The sequence below is a fragment of the Zea mays genome, chromosome 6 (genome assembly GCF_902167145.1).
Source record: "Zea mays cultivar B73 chromosome 6, Zm-B73-REFERENCE-NAM-5.0, whole genome shotgun sequence".
In the NCBI taxonomy this organism is placed as follows: Eukaryota; Viridiplantae; Streptophyta; class Magnoliopsida; order Poales; family Poaceae; genus Zea; species Zea mays.
In genome coordinates, this window is record NC_050101.1 from 106206286 (window position 1) to 106229369 (window position 23084).

General features: G+C 44.5%; 1 protein-coding gene across 1 annotated transcript; it reads left to right on the plus strand.

The window, feature by feature from the left end:
* The first annotated feature begins 17296 nt into the window (after positions 1 to 17296).
* Positions 17297 to 19296, plus strand: LOC103629700 (WRKY transcription factor WRKY28). Its single transcript, XM_008650811.2, has 2 exons — positions 17297 to 18280; positions 18444 to 19296. The coding sequence occupies exons 1-2, from the start codon at positions 17297 to 17299 to the stop codon at positions 18855 to 18857; spliced, it is 1398 nt and encodes a 465-aa protein (XP_008649033.1). The 3' UTR covers positions 18858 to 19296.
* The last annotated feature ends 3788 nt before the right edge of the window (positions 19297 to 23084 follow it).

Sequence of the window (23084 nt, forward strand, 5' to 3'; positions counted from 1 at the left end):
CGCACAGCTTCGGCTCTATTCCATCCTTCGTATTGTTTCCGTGCTTCTTCACACCGTGGGCTCTTGTTCGAAGATCCCTGTCCACACATTATACTCCAGAGGCATTGTTAAATCATGTTTTTGAGGACCTTCGGAAGTCGAAGGCCCCAACAATGAAGTTGTTTTATGATGAAGCTGAAAAAAAATCAAAGCTAAAGTTTTTGAAGTAAAGACACTCTCAGGCCCTTAATTACGATTGGACTTAAACAAATATAGTAATAATGTTATCGGTTACCGTTAACATTACAAATATATGGACCAAACAACATCTAACAACTATGATGATTTGATTTGATGGTTGAGGCGACAGGCGAGATGCACTACTAGCTAGGGCTGGGCAAAAAACCCGTAACCCGAAACCCGAACCTGGAATACCCGAACCCGAACCCGAAATACCTGAAACCCGAATTTTGTTCGGGAATTTCGGGTAGCAACTTGCAAAACCCGAATTTAGTTCGGGTAATTCGGGTATCACAATCGGGTACCCGAAATACCCGAATTACCCGAACTTTAATGTGTCATGTACTCATGTTATGCTTAATTATTAATTTGTACATTTATAATTATGTGTATGTGTGCATAACTAGTGATTGTAGATTGCTTGTGTTTTATATGTCCATGTGTATCATTATTCAAACTATATTTTTATACTAATTTAATAGGGTGTATGTGTTTTTATAAAGGTGACACAATAGTTGGGTAGTTCGGGAATACCCGAACCCGAACCCGAAATTTCGGGTACCCGAAATTTCGGGTATTGCAAAACTTGTTGTAATTTCGGGTATCGATTCTCAAAACCCGAAATTTTAAAAACCCGAATTACCCGACCCGAAATTTTCGGGTAACCCGAACGCGCACCCCTACTACTAGCTTGTCCCCGGAATTAATTCAACCATGGAAAAGATAGTCCAGGCGAGCACTCTTTCAATGCAAGAGTTAGCTGCCGGCGGCGTGAGGAAAATGGAAAGCTTCGTCGTTCTTCTTTCCACTCTCTACTTTCTCCTCGCCACGGCACATCCAATCCGTCCCGGTAAAATGGACTCCAGAGCCAGCTAGATAGTAGCTCCCTGGTAATTCGCCGCCCGGCCACACGCATGAGCTACGCTGGATTCAGCAGCCCTTCTAGATATATCTATTGTCACCTCGCTACTGTTACGGAAATAAAAATTATCGGTTTTAATTTAATCCAGAAAAACATTGTGACGTATGTGACGACATGTATGTGCATGTATGTATCACTACTTAAATAAACAGTAAACAACATTAAAATATACACATATACGAAGACCAGAATATACCTATGGAGGGACCGATGCTCAAGACATCAGCGGCTCCATTCACACGAGACATCTCGTGTGTATGTTCGACTAAGGTCCAATCTGCCACGAGCCACGGCCACTGCACGACTCGACCTGGGACACGCGCGTGTGACAATTCTTCATCATTTTCTCAACTTCTCAACAGATGCACCAATGGTCCACATCTATTTAAGTTGATTGATTTGTCCCTTAAACTTCCGATATGCTACTAAATTATTAGTACACTGTAACACTCCGTCCAATCCCTGAATTAGTGGTACTTACTCCTGGCAGCTCTCTAGGATCATATATCGTCCCCACAGACCAACACGAGTCTTTTGTGCGCACTTTGTCCTCACTCATGCGCACCCGAGAAAACTTCCCGGTCGGTCACCTATTCTAAATTGCTCCAAGTCAAGCACGCTTCACTTGTAGGTTCTTTCGAGATATGCTTCCGAAAAGGAAGATGCACCTTGTTGGTATGGATACTCCATTAATTGTATTAAGACTTGGATCAGGATATCACCATCACAGGAGCTAGGATATCACATTCACCATAGCGACTATTATCGAATATTAATTTGGGTCAAGCAAATGTTAATCGAACAACTACCAACCTGTATGTATATATACTTTCAAGTACAATAATCGTATGTTGCAACGGTATATAAAATTACAGTCTGTATCATTTTGAAGAAGCTTAGACTCAGGCTAACTAACCTATCATATAAAAAGATACGCTAACACACGCCTCGGGGGGAAATAAAAGGTACAATGATTCATTCCGTTGGATATGTCGGAACATGTACACGTACTATGGAAAAAGAGAAGTACTCGTGTATCATGTGGGTGGTACAACGGAAAATATGCACTGTTTCCTCAAGCCCGCATGTAGAGATCATTTATTTACATATTAAAATGGGTGTGCAGAAAAACAAACGGCACCAGCACCACACGTGGTCAAGGATTGACTTCCGCACACAGTCCCCACCACCCCACCCTCCAAGTCCAAGCTTCCATCCAATCCGTGCCGCACAGTAGCGCACGTGACTGGGAGCGAGCAGACAAGTCGCCAGTCGGTAGTGGAAGCAGCAGAACTTTGACGAGACCACCGGAACCCCCTCCAAAAAGAAAAAAACGGAAGAGACTATTAAAAGTAAACGGTTGTGTGAACAGAGAATGAGAACTCGTAGTCCCTTTCCATTGATCTAGTACATATTTATACACAGTGAAGGGGTGTCTTTGTACCCCTTCGTGGATTACAGAGAGAGAGAAAGAGTTACAACTTTTCACTAACAGACACCTTTTCACTAACTATCTCTATTTCCCGGAGTCCTTTGCTTCATGCATCCTGGCGACGAACGGTTGTACCTTTTCCTGAACGGGTGTCTTTTCATAAAGATGAGATCACCGTTGAATTAATTCTTAACACTCCCCCTTGATCGAATCCATTTTTATTGAGATCAACTTGGAATATATAAACTAACAATCTCTAATCTATTATGTCTATTATTATCTTGTAAAAACCCTGTGGGAAAAATAGATGATATGACATATGTCCTATGTTGATATTACCTCATTAAAAACTTTATATGGTAAAACCTCATCGAGGGAAAAATCCATAGAAAGAAAAGAGTATAATATAATGTCAACTAGGTTATATTTTGGAGAGTTATACTCCCCCTAATTCCTGCAAATCTCTAAGTCGTCTCATACCTATTCCTTTAACATATTTCGAAAATGTGGAATATGGTAATGACTTTGTAAATAAGTCACCAAGATTATCACATGACTTAGTTTGCAAAATGTTTATTTCCCCATCCTTTTGTAACTCATGAGGGTAAAACAATTTTGGAGCAATATGTTTTGTAATATTACTTTTTATATAACCAGTCTCCATCTGAACAACACAGGCAGCATTATCTTCATAGATAATGGTTGGTGAGTTAATTGAACCAATGCCACATGACTGCGTTATGTGGTTTATCATTCTGCGAAGCCAAGTACACTCCTTAGAGGCTTCATATAATGCAATAATTTCAGAATGATTAGTGGAGGTAGCTACCAAAGTTTGTTTGGATGATTTCCAAGAGATAGCAGTTCCACCCTGTAAAAATACAAAACCGGTTTGAGATCTGGCATTATGGGGATCAGATAAATAGCCAGCATCAGTATATCCAATTAAAGTAGGGTCTTGACTTCTACTATAGAAAAGACCAAGATCTTTCGTGCCATTAAGATATCTAAAAATATTCTTAATTCCAGTCCAATGACGTTTTGTAGGAGCTGCACTATATCTCGCAAGTAAATTCACTGCAAATGCAATGTCCGGCCGGGAATTATTTGCAAGATACATGAGTGCTCCAATAGCACTGAGATATGGAAATTCAGAACCCAAAATCTCTTCTCCTTCATCCTTTGGTCGAAAAGGATCTTTATTCATATCGAGAGATCTTACAACCATAGGAGTTTTGACTGGATATGCTTTATCCATATTGAATTTCTCTAATACTTTCTGGATATATGCCGATTGATATATAAAAATTCCTGAAGGTAAATATTCAAGTTGAATACCTAAACAAAATTTGGTTTGACCCAAATCCTTCATCTCAAATTCCGTCTTTAAATGATGACGTGCTTCATTTATATCTTTTTCGCTTCCAATAATATTGAGGTCATCAACATATACTGAAATGATACAAAATCCAGTGGAGGACTTCTTAATGAACACACATGGACAATCATCATTATTAGTGTATCCTTTAAGAGAAAGGAATTCACTTAAGCGATTGTACCACATTCGCCCTGATTGTTTTAAGCCATACAGTGACTTTTTCAACTTTACACAATACATGTTACGATTTGCCGATGGATTCGGTATATTTATTCCATCTGGAACTTTCATATAAATTTCCGAATCCAGTGACCCATATAAATATGCGGTTACTACGTCCATCAACTGCAAAGATAGACGATTTTGTACTGCCAGTGAAATTAAGTATCGAAATGTTATGCCACTCATTACTGGAGAATATGTTTCATTATAATCAATGCCGGGCTTTTGCGTAAAGCCTTGTGCTACTAACCTTGCTTTATATCTCACCACTTCGTTGTTTTCGTTTCGCTTACGAACGAAAACCCACTTGTATCCTACTGGGAAGGTGCCTTTAGGTGTTAACATCACTTCCGAGAATACTTCTCTTTTATAAAGCGAGGCAATCTCTTTTTCAATAGCTTCTTTCCACTGATTCCAGTCTGAGCGTTTTCTACACTCTACCATGGATTTAGGATCTAGATCATTAAGGATGTCAGCAACTTGTTCAGAGAAATAAGAGTCGACTACAGTAGCCTTGCGGTCAAAGGTTTCACCAGTTTCAATATAATTGGTAGCAAGTTCATCTACCCTTAAGGACACATCAGGATTTCCCATATCCATGGTCCTCGGGTTTTCCGATATTACTTCTTCGACTATGTGCGCATTCGAAGAGGGTTGTGTATCAATTCCACATTGTGTTTCATCAACTTGTTGTTGATGTGCATTTACCGTCTTTCTTTTCTTTAAAGGAGGCGAATCCTTATTGGTTGCCTTACTTCTCCCCCTTTTATTAGTAGGATTTTGAGTGGTTTTGTTTGGTACCTCCACTCTTTCAGGCGCGTTCCTAGCAGGAATGAAAGACTTTATTACACCTTTGTAATTAGTGAATGCATCAGGCAGGTTATTTGCAATATTTTGCAAACCAATAATTTTCTGAACTTGTAGTTCATTTTCTTTAGTACGGGGATCTGAGGAGGAGATACTCTTCGCATCCCAATCAATTTCTTGGCATTCTCCTTTCTGGTACTTGAAATCTCCCCCTAATGCCGGGAAATGCTCCTCATTAAAAATACAATCAGCGAACCGGGCCGTAAATAGATCACCCGTTAGGGGTTCTAAATACTTTATTATTGACGGAGATTGGTAACCCACATAAATCCCTAACTTTCTGTGGGGGCCCATAGAGGTACGCTGTGGTGGTGATATCGGTATATAAACGGCACACCCGAATTTACGCAAATGGGAAATCCTAGGAGGGTCCCCTCGTACTAACTCCAAGGGAGAGGAGTCATGATATGCAGTTGGTCTTAGTTGTAGTAGGTCGGCAGAGTGTAAAACTGCATGACCCCAACATGACGTAGGCAAAGAGCAATTCATTAGTAATGGACGCGCAACGAGCTTTATTCTTTTGATTAAAGATTCAGCCAAACCATTTTGAGTGTGGACATATGGGACTGAGTGCTGAACCTGAATTCCTAAAGCCATACAATAATCATTAAAGGCATGGGAGGAGAATTCAGCAGCATTGTCCATTCGGATCGATTGGATCCGATGTTCAGGATAATGTGCCTTTAGCTTTATAATTTGTGACATTATTTTAGCAAAAGCATGGTTTCTAGTTGACAGTAAACACACATGTGACCATCTTGTAGATGCATCGATTAAAACCATAAAATATCTGAACGGTCCAGAAGATGGCTCAATTGGGCCACAAATATCGCCTTGAATTCTTTCAAGAAATCTAAGTGGTTCCGCTCGGATTTTAAGAGGTGAAGGTCTTAAAATCAATTTCCCTGTAGCACATGCAGTGCATATGTAATCTGAAGATTTGGGAAATTTTGCTTCAGTCAAATCATGACCAATCGAATTGGTGATAATTTTTCTCATCATCCCGATACCTGGGTGCCCTAGTCGATCATGCCAAATTTGAAATGCATCGACATTCTGAAAAATTACCTTGTATGTAACATGTTCAATGGGCTTGATGTATGTATAATATAATCCGGATTCTAGAGTTGGAATTTTTTCACATATCTGTTTGCCATATTCAGTAGGTTTGGTAAGAAGTAGATATTCTTCTTTATTTTCTTCATATGTTTCCACATGGATCCCATTCTTACGAATATCTCTATAACTTAATAAGGTACGAGTTGAATCGGGATATAATAAAGCATTCTCGATCACAATTTGAGTACCCATTGGAAGAGTGATAATGGCTCTGCCAGAACCGACTATCAATGCATCTCTTCCAGCAATTGTTAAAACATTTCCTTCCCTTTTCTTTAAAGTCTGGAAATATTTTATCTCAGTTAATATAGAGTTTGTGGTACAGCTATCCACAAGGCATAATTCCTCCTCCAATGAACCATTTCCGGTAGACATCTATATTAATAACAAGAATTATGTGATTAATTCTTTATTTTATTAAATATTTATTTATACATACATATGGTATCTGATATCAATATTACAATAATAATATTATGGTATATATGAGTTTTTGTACTATCATTAGTACAACTCTTATTGTAATAACTATATTCAAATCCTAAGCAAACTCTATATAATATGACTTCTAACTATGAATTATATTACAACACTTAAATGATTTGGGTATCAAATTTCAAAAGTAGATATCTAAACTAGATCTCCACATATGTCGCCCGAGTTGTATTCAATCATCATGTCGTCCATCTGCTGAGCGGATGCCTTGTTGTTGGAACAACCAATCTCCTTATCTTTCTCAGTAGCTTGATTGAAGTGGGCTTCATATCTTGATCTTTTATTGCCATCTCGGAGTGACCTTAAATAAAGGTCTACCAAATGCTTAGGAGTACGGCAAGTGGCCGCGAAATGCGTGTTACAACCACACTTGTGACAAAGACGTGGTTTGTCATTTGCAATTTTTTCATTTCCACGAGCTCTCTTGTTTTCTTTATGCCTAAGGTTCTTTTTATAGTTGCGACCACGATGAGCAGGAGGAAATTTTGGATTTCTAAGTGGAGATCCATTAAATTTCCTTTTATTCAGAGCTTTATTCTGTGCATGGTGGACCTCGGGTAGAGGTGCAGCACCAACTGGACGTAAATGATGGTTCTTCATAAGTAACTCATCATTCTTCTCGGCTTGAATTAGTGAGTGAATAAGCTGGGAATAAACTTGGTGGTTCTCTTTACGATATTGATTACACAATACCCTGTCTGACGGGTGCATAGTAGATAAAGTTTTTTGTATCTTTTCTGCATCCGTTGGTTCTTTTTCACAAAATTTCAACCTTGTGCATATGTTATGAACTGTATGATTGTAATCAGTTACAGATTTAAAATCTTGTAAGCGTAGATGATTCCACTCATGTTGTGCTTCAGGACATATAATTTCCTTTTGCTGTTCATAACGTTCTTGAAGTGCGACCCATAGGTTTCGAGGATTTTCTTCCAAAAGATATTCTTTCTTTAGATCTTTATGGATGGAAGTCCTTAACAAGAGTAATGCAGTGTACTTCGCAATATCAGTTATATTTGGATTGTTTGCGTCAGGTGCATTAATGGTATGTAAAATCCCTCTAGATGCAAAACCAATTTTGATATCTGATGCCCATGCAAGATAATTGCTACCATCGATAGCAAGTTCCTCAAATTCCTTTATTCCTTGCATTTTGCAGTTTTCTTCGCGTTCTTCTGTTCTTGTATTCTGCGATGTTTTTCCTTTCTTCGCGTTCTTCTGTTCTTCTATTTCTTCGCGTTCTTCTGTTCTTCTATTCCACGATGTTTCCTCTGTCCAAAACTCAGTGTCTGAGTCTATGTGCTGATAACGTATTAAAAGTAAACGGTTGTGTGAACAGAGAATGAGAACTCGTAGTCCCTTTCCATTGATCTAGTACATATTTATACACAGTGAAGGGGTGTCTTTGTACCCCTTCGTGGATTACAGAGAGAGAGAAAGAGTTACAACTTTTCACTAACAGACACCTTTTCACTAACTATCTCTATTTCCCGGAGTCCTTTGCTTCATGCATCCTGGCGACGAACGGTTGTACCTTTTCCTGAACGGGTGTCTTTTCATAAAGATGAGATCACCGTTGAATTAATTCTTAACAGAGACGAATCGCACCGGCGGCACCATCCTCCGTCAGCGTCCACGTCCGCATCCGCACGACTCCATCCATGCTCGTGCCCTGGGGCTGCGACCGCGCGAGGGAGCCGAGCCGGTCAAGGTCCAGGACCGACAAGTCGCTTGCCGGCCACTTGCCCCCAAGCCCCACCTGCCGGCCGGGGGGCGGCCGATCCGTTCCGTTCCGTTCCGCGGCGCGAAGCCGGGCACGGAGCTACCCAGTTCGTTTGCTGCTAGCTTTTCCCGCGAGGCAGGCGAGGCCGCTGCCAGCTGCCTCGCCGCCCAGTCGCCCCCCGGCTCGCGCCGCTCCGTTGACGGGGTCCACGCGACGGCGACCGTCCGCATACATCCAGATGGCAGATCCAGTGCAAGTGCGGCCCGGCCGAACGGGACGGCATCCGGCCCCGCGACCCCGTCTCGCGCGTGTTTTCTGCCTGGGACCATGCCATCTGGGTGGCTTTATTTGGTGGGGCCCAGGGGGGACGGAGATCGGTTTCCTGGGGACGCGTGGAGCGCTCCGGTTGGCAGGAGGATATTGTCGCGGCCACATGTTCCACGTGCTCCTCCCCCCCTCCCTCTAGTACCATGCTCTTGTTTACAGCACACCCTAGAAGCGCTGTCCCCTCCTTTTTTTTTCTTTCTTTCCATGAAACATGTGGGCATGTCGGCTAAATGGAGCACAATGTTCGCGCGCTTAATTCACAACGCGACATGCTAATGAATAATATTGTTCTTGCCATATGCTCCACGCCAGAGCACGATACCAATCGCCACGTTCTCCAAGTCACTCGTATAAAGGTCTTATGGACACGAAAGTACAATTCACTTTGTTTCTTTTTCGTAAGGCACTGTTGTTTCTAAGGCTATCGCATCAACATTTATCTAGTAAACAGCTCATATTCTATAAAACTCCTTCATATCTTTCTTCAGTAAATTGTATGCCATACTATCACATTAACTGCTCTCTAGGCTAGAGCCCATTTCGCCGGCAGCAGGCAAAACCATTGTTCCTTGCTCTTATGTGGCTTGTTATTTAATGAAAACGAAACTCCTAGTGAGAATGGCCCAACATGTTCGCTTCAGTTAAATCCTGCAGCCAAACACCATTTTATATTTGGTGTCCTCGGATTCATAGATGAAAGTAAGTACTTGCATATATAATGTGACAAAAAAAACATTCAACGGTTACTTTAGAACTTGTGTTTCCTTTTTTTTGATTATGGAAACAAAATGTTCCAGCCTTTTGCAATCTCTTACATACGGCCTTACAAATCGAAAAAAAATCATCCATCGTAAACATTCTTTGAAATAAAACATCAACAAATCAAGCTCCTTCTAATCTAGCATTGGACCTCCATCCATGGCTTGCAAAGATCTCCATAGCCACCACCTCTAAGGATTGACATACCGCAAGGATCTCGTGTTGAGGTTGTTCGTTCTGCAACAATCTCCAGAATCTGAGCCAGTATGTTGCCCTGAAAAGAACCTGCATAATTGATGGTTTTGGTTTAAAAGTAAAAACAACATCATTGCGACAAAGCCAAATAGACCAAAACATTGCCGCCACTCCAATTAGAAGATTTTTTCTATGTGTTGTTCCCTTGTTAGCAATCCAGGACCCAATTATATGATTAATATTGTTCGGTCTCTCTATATTTAAGGCAAAGTAAATAATTCTCCAAATATTTCTAGCAAGGTAACAATCAAAAAACAGATGTTGAATAGACTCATTTTGATTACAAAATCTGCATTTTAAACAACCTTTCCAACCTCGCTTAGCTAAATTGTCTTTGGTGAGAGTAACTCCCCTGCCTAAATACCACAAGAAAATCTTAATTTTCAGAGGAAGATTTAGACTCCAAAGTATATTGCGATTTACAGGGGGAGAATTCATTAAAAGAAAGTACATTGAGCGAACTGAGAAAAGTCCATCTTTGCGAGCCCCCTAAATGAATTTGTCTCTCGGTTCTTCTAAAGAAACGGTTGCCATCAAATTTAATAAATTATGCCACTCAACCTGCTTCACTCCAATAATAGATCTACGAAAGGATAGGTTGGGTATATTTCCATTCATAACATCATTGACTAAAACATTCTTTTTACGCACAATATTAAAAAGATTCGGACAATGGTCCTTAAGTGGCCTATCGAGGATCCATCTATCCTCCCAGAACCTAGTCATTTGACCGTCACCTACATTGAACCTCCCCCTGCTCAAGAAACTTTCTTTAATTTTCATGAGTCCAGACCAGAAATGCGAGTCTCCAGATTTTCTCACTATTTGAGTAAGTGATTTGGATCCAAAGTATTTATTTTTCAAAATTTCCTGCCATTTACCGTTCTCATTTAGTAACTTAAAGAGCCATTTGCTAAGTAAACAAACATTCTTAATGGCAAGGTTGGCAACCCCCAAACCACCGATCTCTTTAGGTTGACAAATAGTCTTCCACTTTGTTAGTCTATATTTCTTTTTCGAATGGCCGCCTTGCCAATAGAAGCGAGAACGAATGGCATCTAATTTTTGTAACACCCCCGCCGGCACCTCAAAAAAGGACATCATGAAAATGGGTAGGCTGCTCAAAAGACGTCCACCAGAAGAAAGTAATTTACTTTTCCAGGAACTTAATCTTTTTTCGAATCTATCAATAACACTCTGCCATTCACTATTTCGTAACCTACGATGGGTCATGGGAATCCCGAGATATTTGAAAGGTAATGAACCAATCCCGCAACCAAAAAGATGAGAGTAATTTAGATCATACTCCTTAGCTAAACCATAGCAAAAAAGCTCGCTTTTGTGAAAGTTGATTTTTAAACCCGACATTTGTTCGAAAGCGGTCAGGAGTAATTTCACGTTACGCGCATGTTCCAAGTTATGATCCATAAAAACAACAGTATCGTCCGCATATTGAAGGATAGAAAGTCCCCCTTCCATTAGGTGAGGAACCACTCCCGCGAATTGGTTATCTTCTTTCGCTCTTGAAAAGAGTATCACCAACATATCCACAACTATATTAAAGAGAATAGGAGAAAGGGGATCACCTTGTCGAAGACCCTTATGTGTAGTAAAGAAAGGCCCAACTTCATCATTAATTTTAATCCCGACATGCCCCCCCCAGAAACAATAGATTGAATCCAAGCACACCATTTCGGTGAGAAACCTTTCATTCGCAAAGCCTGTTGTAGGAACGACCAATTTACTTTATCATAGGCTTTTTCAAAGTCAAGTTTTAGAATCAGGCCACTCAATTTTTTCCTTTGCATCTCATGGATAGTCTCGTGAAGCACGATTACACCTTCAAGGATATTGCGACCAGGCATGAATGCGGTCTGCGAGGGATTAATAAGTTTATCTGCAACCACCTCTATTCTGTTTGTTAGGACTTTAGTAATAATCTTAAAACTAACGTTAAGTAAGCAAATAGGTCGATACTCCTGGATTTTTGAGGCATTAAATTTCTTAGGTAGAAGATTAATAACCCCAAAATTCAAGCTATAAACTGGCAGGGTATCATTGTGAAAATCCGCAAACAAGGCTAGTAAATCATCCTTTATTACTTCCCAGAAAGTCTGATAGAACTCCGCCGGAAAACCATTTGGACCAGGAGCTTTATTACGTTCCATTTGGAAAACAGCCTTGCGAACCTCATCCATAGTGAATGGTGCAGTTAGAATCGTGTTTTCAATATCTGTAACCTGGGGGATATCATAAGTAATTGATTCCTCCATTATTACTGAGTTGTGGTCTGTCTTCCCAAACAGGGTTTTATAGTAATTGGTGATATGGTGTTTGAGATCTCCTTCTTCTATACGGTTACCCTCATCATCCTCAAGGCTAAAAATTCTTTGTTTTTGATGTTTTCCATTGGCCACTAACTAGAAGTATTTAGTGTTATTATCTCCTTCAAGAAGATGCTTAACTTTTGCCCGTTGGAAGAGACGAATTTCCTCTTCCTTTTCCTAGTAACTAATGTGAGGCATCATTTGGCACAGCTCTACCACGGACGGACCTATACCCCGAACCACTCGGTCTGTGGCCCGGGACACGTGATCCATGTAAGCGTGTATAATTTTGTTCAATCTAGTTTAAAATGGTTAGGATAAAAGAGAAGGGAAGTAAATAATTCAATAAGCTTGGTCATGGGTATAGAAAAATTCTAGATCCGCCTGCCTCTAGCTCCTGCCGGCTCCATTTCTAAACTTGCGCTTCCTAGTAACTAGTATAATAAGACGTCATTTGTCATTGCTCCCACGGACTCCAATTTCTATGCATATGCACCATATAAGGCCTTGTTCGGTTATTCTTATTATACATGGATTGGATGAGATTAGAAAAAAAATAAAAAAAATAATTTGTTTGGGATTTAAACTCACCCAATCTCACTCAATTCATTGAGAGCTAACCGGATAAGCCCCAACATTACACAAAAAACATGCAGCACAGAGGTGGACGATGCCTCTCATCTGCAAAATATACCTTAGTCAGAATAACTTTATATTACCAATAATCACAAAAAATTGAACTAGAGGACTAAATGCTTTTAATAAATAACTCGCTTGGCACGGTTATGCTGTATATATACCAAGCAAGGATCCAAACATATATATTTGTTTTTTACTCTCTGTCTTAAAATAAGTAGTTTCTGAAGGCCAAAATTTGTTCGTAACATTCTGCAGAACACACACACTGTTGTAGTATGAAAGGTAATTACGGGGACACGTAAACGATAATTTGTTAAACTTTAGATCCAGGAACTAAAAAAAGGGGAGACGAGAGAGAGGAATACATCTTTTTGCTGACTTATGTTTGCCTCATGCTTCTATAAAACTTATACTATACTTAAAGCACCAGTTTCAACGGTGGTCACGCGTCATTTTTTTTACAAATAACCCCTCACAGCTATTTCAATTTAATCTGCTGCACGTCTATAGATGCCAAACGACGCCCGGCACGGGCTAGATGCACGCGGGCCACAACTATGACACAGGCACGTCATGCCGGCCTGCTAACTGTGTCGGGCGAGCCCGTTAGCCCGTCGATCCATTTAATTAAATCAGCGTAACGACGCCCGACACGGGCTAGATGCACGCGGTCGGACCAGCCCGTTAGCCCGTCAATCTATTTAATTAAATCAGCATAAAATGTTAAAAAATGGTGCAGGAGGTGGGGTTCGAAACTCATGCCCTAATGGAAGAGGGGTGGGCGACACTGGGTGAAACTGTCTAACCAGTAAAACATCACATTAAGATATTTTTAATATTGAATATAAATTGTATATAGGTATATACCTTTTTTGTAAAATAAAAAAGTAATCGTGTCGGACTGGACCAGCACTACGGGCCGAGGCTACAGCTCAAGCACGTCACGACGTTCTTGGCTCTTGCAGCATTAGGTCGTTTCTGAGACCACATTGGCGCAATGGACTACATGGTGTTTGAGGTTGCTGAATTGGATGGAGCAACAATGATTTGTCACACTAACAGCAAAATGAAAGGTTATTTGTTGGTTTTAAACGTTAGTAATTGCTACGAAGTAGCATAATTTACATGGAGCGCATCCAGTTTTTATTGATGCCTGACTTTAGCAATCACTCCATATTTTAATCTATCTTTTTTATAAGTTTGACTTTATGGGACTTATTTTAGAAACTTGATCTCACAAACTCTTTTATTTGGTCTCTGTATGATGGAATTATGTCATTTTATAATCTCTGTTCATTCAGTCAATCGTTGTGAACTCTTTTCTAATCGCTCACTTCATTTGCCGTATTGTACCAAGACATATTTGCATGGAGTAAACAATAACATCAGTTAGCCAAATTAAAAAAATATATTATACAGAGAGCAGAGAGAATCAATAAAAAATCTTGAAATTTTTTTGATGGATAGTTTACGTGGGTATTGTTGTAAGCCATCATAACGCACGGTCAACCGACTAATTATTTATTATGGGACAGAGACAGTACATCAGACAAATGGCCGCCTCGAGAGGTGGTTGGATTGGCGGAGACGAGTACTTGTTGTCAATGGTGTTTTTTCTTTTCGTAGACATAATTTGGCAACTCCATCTTCCATATTTTTTTCAAAAGAAAAATAAACTCAACTATTTTTTTAAAAGAAAATAAAAATCATTTAGAAAAATGAGGACTGCAGTTGCACTGAACGTGACTCACATTTCCGTGATGGGGTTATGACAACTTCACCCCCGAGGGCAGTTGAGATTGCTGAACATAGTCTCGTCCGTCTCGGGTTTCTGTGCACGGTCCGCTCGATCAGTCGTTCTATTTTCTTTTTTTTTGTCGAATACGCAGGAGAGCTGCGCATCTTTGTTAATAGAAGAAGAGTGCGAACACAAATACAAAAACAAGAGCTGGCCAACCAGCTCAACACAGAGTCGACTACTCGCTCAGAATACAACCAAGGGCTTTCGCGCCCGCTCTCACCCACTCGCTAGCAACACCAAGAGCGAAAGAAACTACGGCGTCAACTGAGGATGCCTCACTCCGGAAGCATCTTGCATTTCTCTCTTTCCAAACTTCCCAAGTCACCAACGCAAAGAGAGAATCAACGTCCTTTCTGGCGCCCGGTGGCCACAGCTCCCGCACTCTTTGCCACCAACCAAGGACTGAACTGCAGTCCGTTAGCGACGGTCTGTGAAGCCCCAATTGCGACAAAATGCCATCCCAAACTCGAAGGGATAAGCTGCAAGTGGCTAGTAGATGGTCGCAAGTTTCTTCCGCGTATTGCAGAGGTAGCAAGTGGTTCTCGCATCGAGTCCGTGACGCCGTCGCCTGTCTGCGGTCCAGAGCCGCCTCCGCCAGGCAAGCCACAAGAAGATTTTGACCCTCAACGGCGCCCACGTCTTCCACACGATCGCGATCTCGGGTAGGTGGAGAGAGCCTTCATGGAGCAGCTGGTACGCCGATCGCACACTGAAATGCCCGTCAGACGACCAACGCCACAACAACCTGTCCGGGGTCGAAGGAGAAAGGTTGATCTCTCGCACAGCGTCCCACAGCTTCAGGTATTGAGAGATCGCCTGAACCGAAAATCCTCCCCTCAGTTCCCTGATCCATTGGTTCCCTTGCAAGGCCACGGCTACGGACTGTGACGATCTTGTCCGTTTGGCCACGAGGCCAATCAGCGCAGGAGCGATGTCTTCGACCGACGAACCGGCGACCCACCTGTCCTTCCAGAACAACGTCCGCTGCCCGTTGCCGACCTCAAAGTTCGCAGACGCATGGAACAGGCACCGGACTTCTGGGGCGACCTTCAGAGGTAGCTCCGTCCAGGCCCGGCCATCGTCCGCGGGATTGCGTTAAAGCCAAAGCCATCGAACCTGAAGAGCCAAGCCCATGAGGCGTAAATCCAATACTCCAAGGCCGCCGAACTCATGCGGTCGTGCGACCACGGGCCAGGCCACGGCGCATTTGCCGCGTACAGAAGCGTCCGCGCCCGCCCACAAGACGCGTCTGCAGCAGGCCTCAATCTCCTCTCGCGCCCAAGTTGGAATACCGTTGGCCATCATCGCGTAGATCGGCACCGTCGTCATGACTGATTTAATCCACACAAGGCGACCACCACGGGACCCGATATAGAAAGGCGACCACCACGGGACCCGAAGTGGAACCACGGTTTGCCCCCATGACTGATTTAATCCATACAAGGCGGCCACCTGATAAAGTGGTAAAAACAGACTTTCTATTTTCCCACTCGTGGAAGATTACAGAGACCCCGATATAGAAAGTCTGTTTTTACCACTTTATCAGGTGGCCTCGTGCCAAAATAAAAATAAATAAAAAAGCTGACGCGGATTACTAGTGTGTAGTACTAGATGTCTAGATTCCTGCGGACTTTGCGGTGCGGCGTGCCAAATGTGAAGACGGTGCTTGAGAGTTCCGTTGGGCTCATGCATGCACCACCTCTCCCAACAAAAGTTTCAGATGACAGGACGTGGCGGCTGCGGTCCAGTTCACATGTTGACGTCATGACGTGAGCACAGTCCGATACGGCTTCTCTCGTTCGTTCCAACCAAACGGCGGCGGTTAATTAGGAAACCGGCCGGCCGGATCCTGTTGACTCCGGAAACATGGATTGCTACTACTGACTGTACTGTCACGAATCATAAATTGTCTTAAGATCACTGTATATATCATATATGGCGATGAATGGATTCCTTTTAGGCTTTTACCGCACTGATAGATGATGGCCACAGCTCATTCCTTTTCAGCGGACAGACTCTAATACCGTTTCCTCGTCTTCTTTCAAAAAAAAAAAAAACCTTTCGTCGTGGAAGTGTTCCGTACTCTGGCCTGCATTGATCTGATCTTCGGATCCAAGAAACGTAGTCCCCTTTTCAGGAAAGGATCAACTGCGGTTTGTTGCCCAGCTTTACCCATTCCGTCCTGCTCTCGACCTCCGGCCGGCTAGTTGGCTAGCTGTCCCCGTGCGAAGAGATCAAGCCAACTCGTTCTTGGCAACCAACCAGCAAGGCGTCGCGCCAGGTCCAAGTCCCGCCTGCTCTGCGGCTGCGACCGCGAGTGCGTCCTCCTCGTCAATGCTGAGTCTCCTTCCGACTGCCCCTCTAGCTACTGCGTGCCGGGTCCAGGTCCAATGAACCGCGAGGCCTCTTCTTTCTTTCTTTCTTTCTTTCTTTCTTTCTTTCCTAAACACAAAAGCAAGAGAGAACCGGCCGGCCGGGCTAATTGCGTGCGTAATGAGGATTGCTCGTCAGCACGCTAATCCGGCCTCCTGCGTTCGAGTTCGAGAGTGCCAAGCCTCCCCCCACGCGTAACCGTAAGTAATCTTCTGGTGTTTTTTTTTTCGTTTGACCCTGGTGGCGACCCTGTCTTCTCGCTTCTCCCAACCGGCTGGCCTGGTCCAGTCCAGCCCCGCCACCACACTGCTGCAGTCCAGAAGATTAGTTTAAAGCGACACAATAAGGGCAGGCATAGCATAGGCCGCATCGACTCCGCTGGGATAGATGTCCTGTTAATTAATCCACGTAGTACAGTACGTATTATAATCCGGAACAATGGCCTCGTCATCACATTCACTGATCCACCCCAGCTCTTTTGATATGTTCTGTCCCCGGTCGTCCCATGATGCTTCGTCTCGTCTCCCAAGTCCCACCCAGGTCCCGGAACTAGCCGTCGCTCTCCGCCCAGCCAGCCACTCATCAGTCCAGCCTCCTTCCTCCACTGCCTATATATTTGCCTGCCCTGCTGGAGCCACGGCCCCTCTCATCCATCCATGCACAAGCGCGACTCCTCAGCTTCCTCCTCTCCTTCCTTCCTTAGCTGTCCCCCTTCCCGCCACCTCTGACCCGTTTCCTGCTCCTGATCCTGACGCACGTACGTCTGGGCTGCTGTACTACGCGATTCTCGCGGCGGCGCCCATGGACCCGTGGATCGGGCAGCCTTCCCTGAGCCTGGACCTCAACGTCGGCCTTCCGACGGCGGCGAGGCCGCCTGCGACCACCACCACCGCCGAGGTCTTGGTCGAGGAGGACTTCCTGGCCGTCAAGAAAGACCGAGAGGTGCAGGTGCAGGCGCTCGAGGCGGAGCTCCGGCGAGCCGGCGAGGAGAACAGGCGCCTCAGCGACATGCTCCGGGCGGTGGTGGCCAAGTACGCGGAGCTGCAGGGCCAGGTCAACGGCATGGCGGCGCCGGTGGTGTCCACGGCGGGCAACAGCGCCGCCGCCGCCGCCGCCAACCGCCAGTCCTCCGCGTCGTCCGACGACGGCGGCTCCGCGGCCGGCTCGCCGTCCAGGAAGCGGCCGGTCCGGAGCGACAGCCTCGACACCGCGCCCCAGCATCACAACCGCAAGCCGCCGTCGCCGTACGCGGCCGCCCCCGCCCCCGGCCCCGACCAGATGGAGTGCACGTCGGCCGCCGTCACCATCGTCGCAGCCGCCGCCGCCTACCACCACGAGCCGGCCAGGCGCATCCGGGAGGCGGAGCGCAAGCCCAAGGTGTCCCGGCGATTCGTCCACGCCGACCCCTCTGACCTCAGCCTCGTAAGTAACGGCGGATATACCCCGACTAGACAAGCCAGCTCGTCGTCGTCGTTAACCATCGCGCGGCGCCTTCCTCGCGCGCGCGCGCGTAATTAGATCGGTCAACTAGATATTATATAAGTATATAACTAACTCGTCGTCCCGCTCGCGTTCGACGAAACAGGTGGTGAAGGACGGGTACCAGTGGCGCAAGTACGGGCAGAAGGTGACCAAGGACAACCCGTGCCCGCGCGCCTACTTCCGGTGCTCGCTCGCGCCGTCGTGCCCGGTGAAGAAGAAGGTGCAGCGCAGCGCGGACGACAGCGCCGTCCTGGTGGCCACGTACGAGGGCGAGCACAACCACGCCCGCCCGCCGCAGCACGACGGCGGCGCCAAGAGGTCGTCCGCGCCGCCGGCGGGCGAGGCCGCGCGACCGCCGGCGCCACTGCCGCTGCAGAAGCAAGAGGCCGGGCCGTCGTCGGAGGTCGCGAGGAAGAACCTCGCGGAGCACATGGCGGTCACGCTCACGCGGGATCCCGGGTTCAAGGCGGCGCTAGTCAGCGCGCTCTCCGGCCGGATCCTTGACCAGGGATTATAGCCTAATAATAGACGAACACGACGATTAATTGATACAGACATTTTTATTTCACCCTGCTCTGTTGGCCAGTGCCATTGAAGCTGTCAATTATTCAAGCTAGCTCTAGCACGTACGCCATTATCATCCAAGTTTCAAGCTACATGATGATAGATGCCTGGAGATGATATGATTAACGGCGTGCATATATGTCGCCGGATGCCTGGATTGCTGAAGAGAACAAGGTTGAGGATGACCGAGTTTGTACCGCTCCAGGCGGTGTGCGGGTACGTAGAACATCGATATTATCATCGCATGCGCATATATGTATGCTAGATGTAACAGTAAGCTAGCGACAAATTAAACAAGTTCGTGCAAATCTCTCCGGGTGTAATTAAAATTCAAGATGATCTATCACTGTTGATATAGCATTTTTATTTGATCGGATTGCTGTTTTTTTTCAGCAGAAGTACCAACTTTTTTTTCCTTTTCCTCTCCTTTTGGATTTTTATTACACAAGCACATTCGCTATATGACCTCGGATTCGAAATTGGTTCAAAATACGATTGCAACTAGAGCGGGTATAAACAAAACTGGTCTACTAGTCATATAACCAAGATATAAGAACACTGGAGAGGCTATTTAAACATGAGCTCATGCAGTTCCGTCGTCTTTGAAGAGATCTCTCTCGCATATATATATCATACAGTAAAAATGCACCAAAGTTCTCTAGGAAAAAAAAAGGCTCGTCCCAGTTTAGTTTATAATCGGGCTGGGTTCCGGTTGAAACACTTCTCATGCATTCAAACTTTTAGACAATGGAATGAGGCTCGATCCTCTCTACGTACCACGAGCTCTACTCTAAGGCTCTCATACCAAATACATCCGAGAGATGAGCTAGATTATCGATCATGTATACGCGGGGTCAAACACATAGATGAATAGATTATTAACATGTATAAAAGTACAGTCGTTGTGAACTAAGTAGTATAATATAGTTATTTGTTAGGGTCTTTATGGTGGACCTAATCATCCTGTCTTAACTTTTTAACTGTTCTCTTTAGATTAAATCTGACTGTTTGGATTGCTATGACTGTAATTCATATAGACAAAAACACTGTACAAGCAGTAGACTAAAATAGACTAAAAGCAATGTTTTAATCCCTTTTAATTCCTGCGTGAACTAAACAAGACAAATGAAGGGAGTAAAAACTAATCCATGGGAAAAAAGGCAATTAGTCTTTTTGAAGTATCCACAGTGACTTCGTCGGTCTTTAGATTTATCATATTAGTCTTTTCGAACTAGAAATAATTAGACAAGGAGTGGATACGCCTATATATTAAACAAAATACCATGCCGCTGCAACGTAGAATTCGTCAAGATTAAAATCATTTGCACGTTTCGTAATTTTCTACATTCTTTAAAACCATTCACCTAGCTAAATAAAATAGTATGTACTACACAAAGCAGTACTCCTATTTCAGTATTTAACTGACTTAAAAAGAAGTGGTCGTAGGTATTCGTGTTCCGACTTCCGACTGATTGCTTTCCAGCAATCAAGCATCTAGGTCCTTGGTGTCCCCGATGACGGCGACGTGAACTCCAAGCGAGCATAGCAGATGTCGCCGGCCGGTTCGGAATCGGAAGACGGGGAGAAGCAGGCTGTTTGAAAAAAAAAACAAAAGGCGACGCGTGCGGTGGGACCCGGAAGTCGGGCACACTCGTGGTCCACGTGCGCGGGACAAGGTAGTTGTAGGCTGTAGCTAGTCAGTTTAGTTACTCGGTTCGGTTCCAAAAAATTATTGAAGAGACAGAGCTGCTTCTTTGGTCAAATTTATACAATAGAATGATAACAGTTAGGATATTAATTAAGTATTTTTTTATTAATTGTACTTTTGCAAAATATTATTTGATGCTATATATATTTTTAAATTTTGTATACTCTCAGTTAAACTTGAGACGCTTTAGCACTTAAAACGAAAAGAAAAATAGGATAATCTATAACCTCAGAACGGAGACACCAATCCTGTCTCCCGCTCCGCTCCCCTCCAGGCTCCAAGCCGGGGGCCCATGGGACGGTAGCCGACGGGGCCAGGAAGCAGAGCGGAAAGCCGAAGGGAGCAAGCAAGAGCGGGCGGGAGGCGCGTGCCCGCGGTTGGCGTGATACGGAAGGGGCGGACCCCACCTGGTCACTCTGCTTTGCTGGACGAGGCGGCGAATCGGCGATTAGTCAAACACGTGAGTGGCGGCGGTCCCGTCAACGGTCAACACGTCCACGCCAGCTCGTACGTGAGAGGGGAGCACACTCGTCGCGTCGTTGTCGTCTCTGAGGCAGCTCAGCTCAGCTCAGCCTCAGTTGCCCTTGCCAGCTTCTCTCTCGACCGAGATAGCGATGGCCGGCTCAATGGCTGTGGCTCCTCCTCCTTGATGCGCTGCGACAGCGAGACTAGTCGTAGACTCCTAGGGACACATCCATCTGGCGTCTCGCGCGTCTCCAAGAGAGAAGCTTCTCAAGTCGCGGCCGCCGGAGTCGCAATCCGCGGACAGCTGAAACGAAGCAGACATGCCTTCGGGATTGGGAGGGCGCTGGGGCTCGACGAGGTGGACTGGAAGTCTGGAACGCATTGTTTTTTCTCCTGCAGAACTTGACTGGATTACCGGTAGGGATGGATCCCGATGTTGTTAACCAAAAGTGCCTAGGGAACGGTCAGATCTTGAGTCCGCACTATCCGCGCACTATCCACGTGTACCGTTAGCGTGTGTATAAAGTCAGTTAGTGTTTCGGATTTTTTATAAGATTTATTAGCTAAACCTACGAGATTAACCTTTAAAACCGATATGTTGTATACGAAGTGATACGTCAGATTGAACCTCTACCATTGAGATCTCACCAAAAGTATCGTCGACCATCCGGCTCTATGCTGCGGGCCATTCGTGCCTTTGCAGAGAGCACCGTCAAGTGGTTCGTTGCAGTATTTGACTCCTAGATCGACGCCAACACATTTTTTTGGCGACTTCGCTGGGGATCAGGTTTCTAGATCTACTAAAAACGATGTGTTTGGTTTGGTTTGAGAAACCACTCCATTTTTCAAAATGAGATGGTGTATTACGAATCAATCTATCAAATTTGTTGCAATGGTCCCATTTCTAATGCTAGAACCGACTAACTAACTATTCAGAACGAGGTGGTGATGAATGAACTCATTTTATTCTATAATAAAACCAACAAACAAAAAGGTAAACAACGAGAAGATAATAAACTAGTTTATTTCTCGAACCAAACACCTTTTTATATCCATATGTCCTTTTACTCTAGTAGCAGCAATTTTGTGGCGCTAGATGGCCAGCACAAATCCATCTCCGTTGGCGATTGCTGGCACCTGTGTTTTCCCGTCGCGTGGCAGGCACCGAGCCCCACGAGTAAAACATCTGAATCACCTCCTGTTGCCAGCTGCAAGCGCCAGCAGCAGGCGGCCTCGGCAAACACGACAGCGGGCCGGGCGGGCCTCAATCGCGTGACGATTTGGCATCGTACGCCAGAATCTTTCAAAGGCTTGAGAACTGGGTTACTGTTTCCCGAACGCTCGGAGTTGGGCCCAGCCCAAACTGGAAACAATGTGCCGCGCTCCCTAACGTGGTTTGGCAGCAAACGTCATCAGGATAATTAAAGGTGCTACTATTGCTGTACTGCAGTTTTCAGTTAGGGGTGGTAATGGATCACGATTCAAATATTTCTTCACAATAAGTTATGACCCTTAATTAATTTTAGTTCAAAAATTAATAGGAATAGTGTCCGATCATAATCCGATTCGATCCTTGAAATGTATAGTGTAAAATCTAGAGCCCATTACCACCCCTAGTTGCAGTCAAGTTAACAATCTGTTCTATGGAAAAAAAATGAAGGTGACAAGCTAGAAGGGGAAAAAGCCAATCCAGTTATTTCACTTGTGACGCACGCATGCATCATCAGGTTGACAGGTTGAGAAACTGTAGAACTTTTTAAACACTCTTGTACTGTAATAACTTGCAGCTCCGCTGGTGATTCAGCAGCAACCGGAGCCCCCTTTCACCCCTTCAGACGGTGGATGCAGCTGCAGCTGCTGGTGCGTCAACTGTCAGTGGCCAGAACTGTGCCACAACGTGGTGGCCGGCTGCAGGCCAGCAGCAGAGCCAGGCACAGGGAGTCGAGGACGGAGCTGCTGCTGCTGCTGCTCTGACGAGCGTGCGTATCCGACAACAGCAGGCAGCGG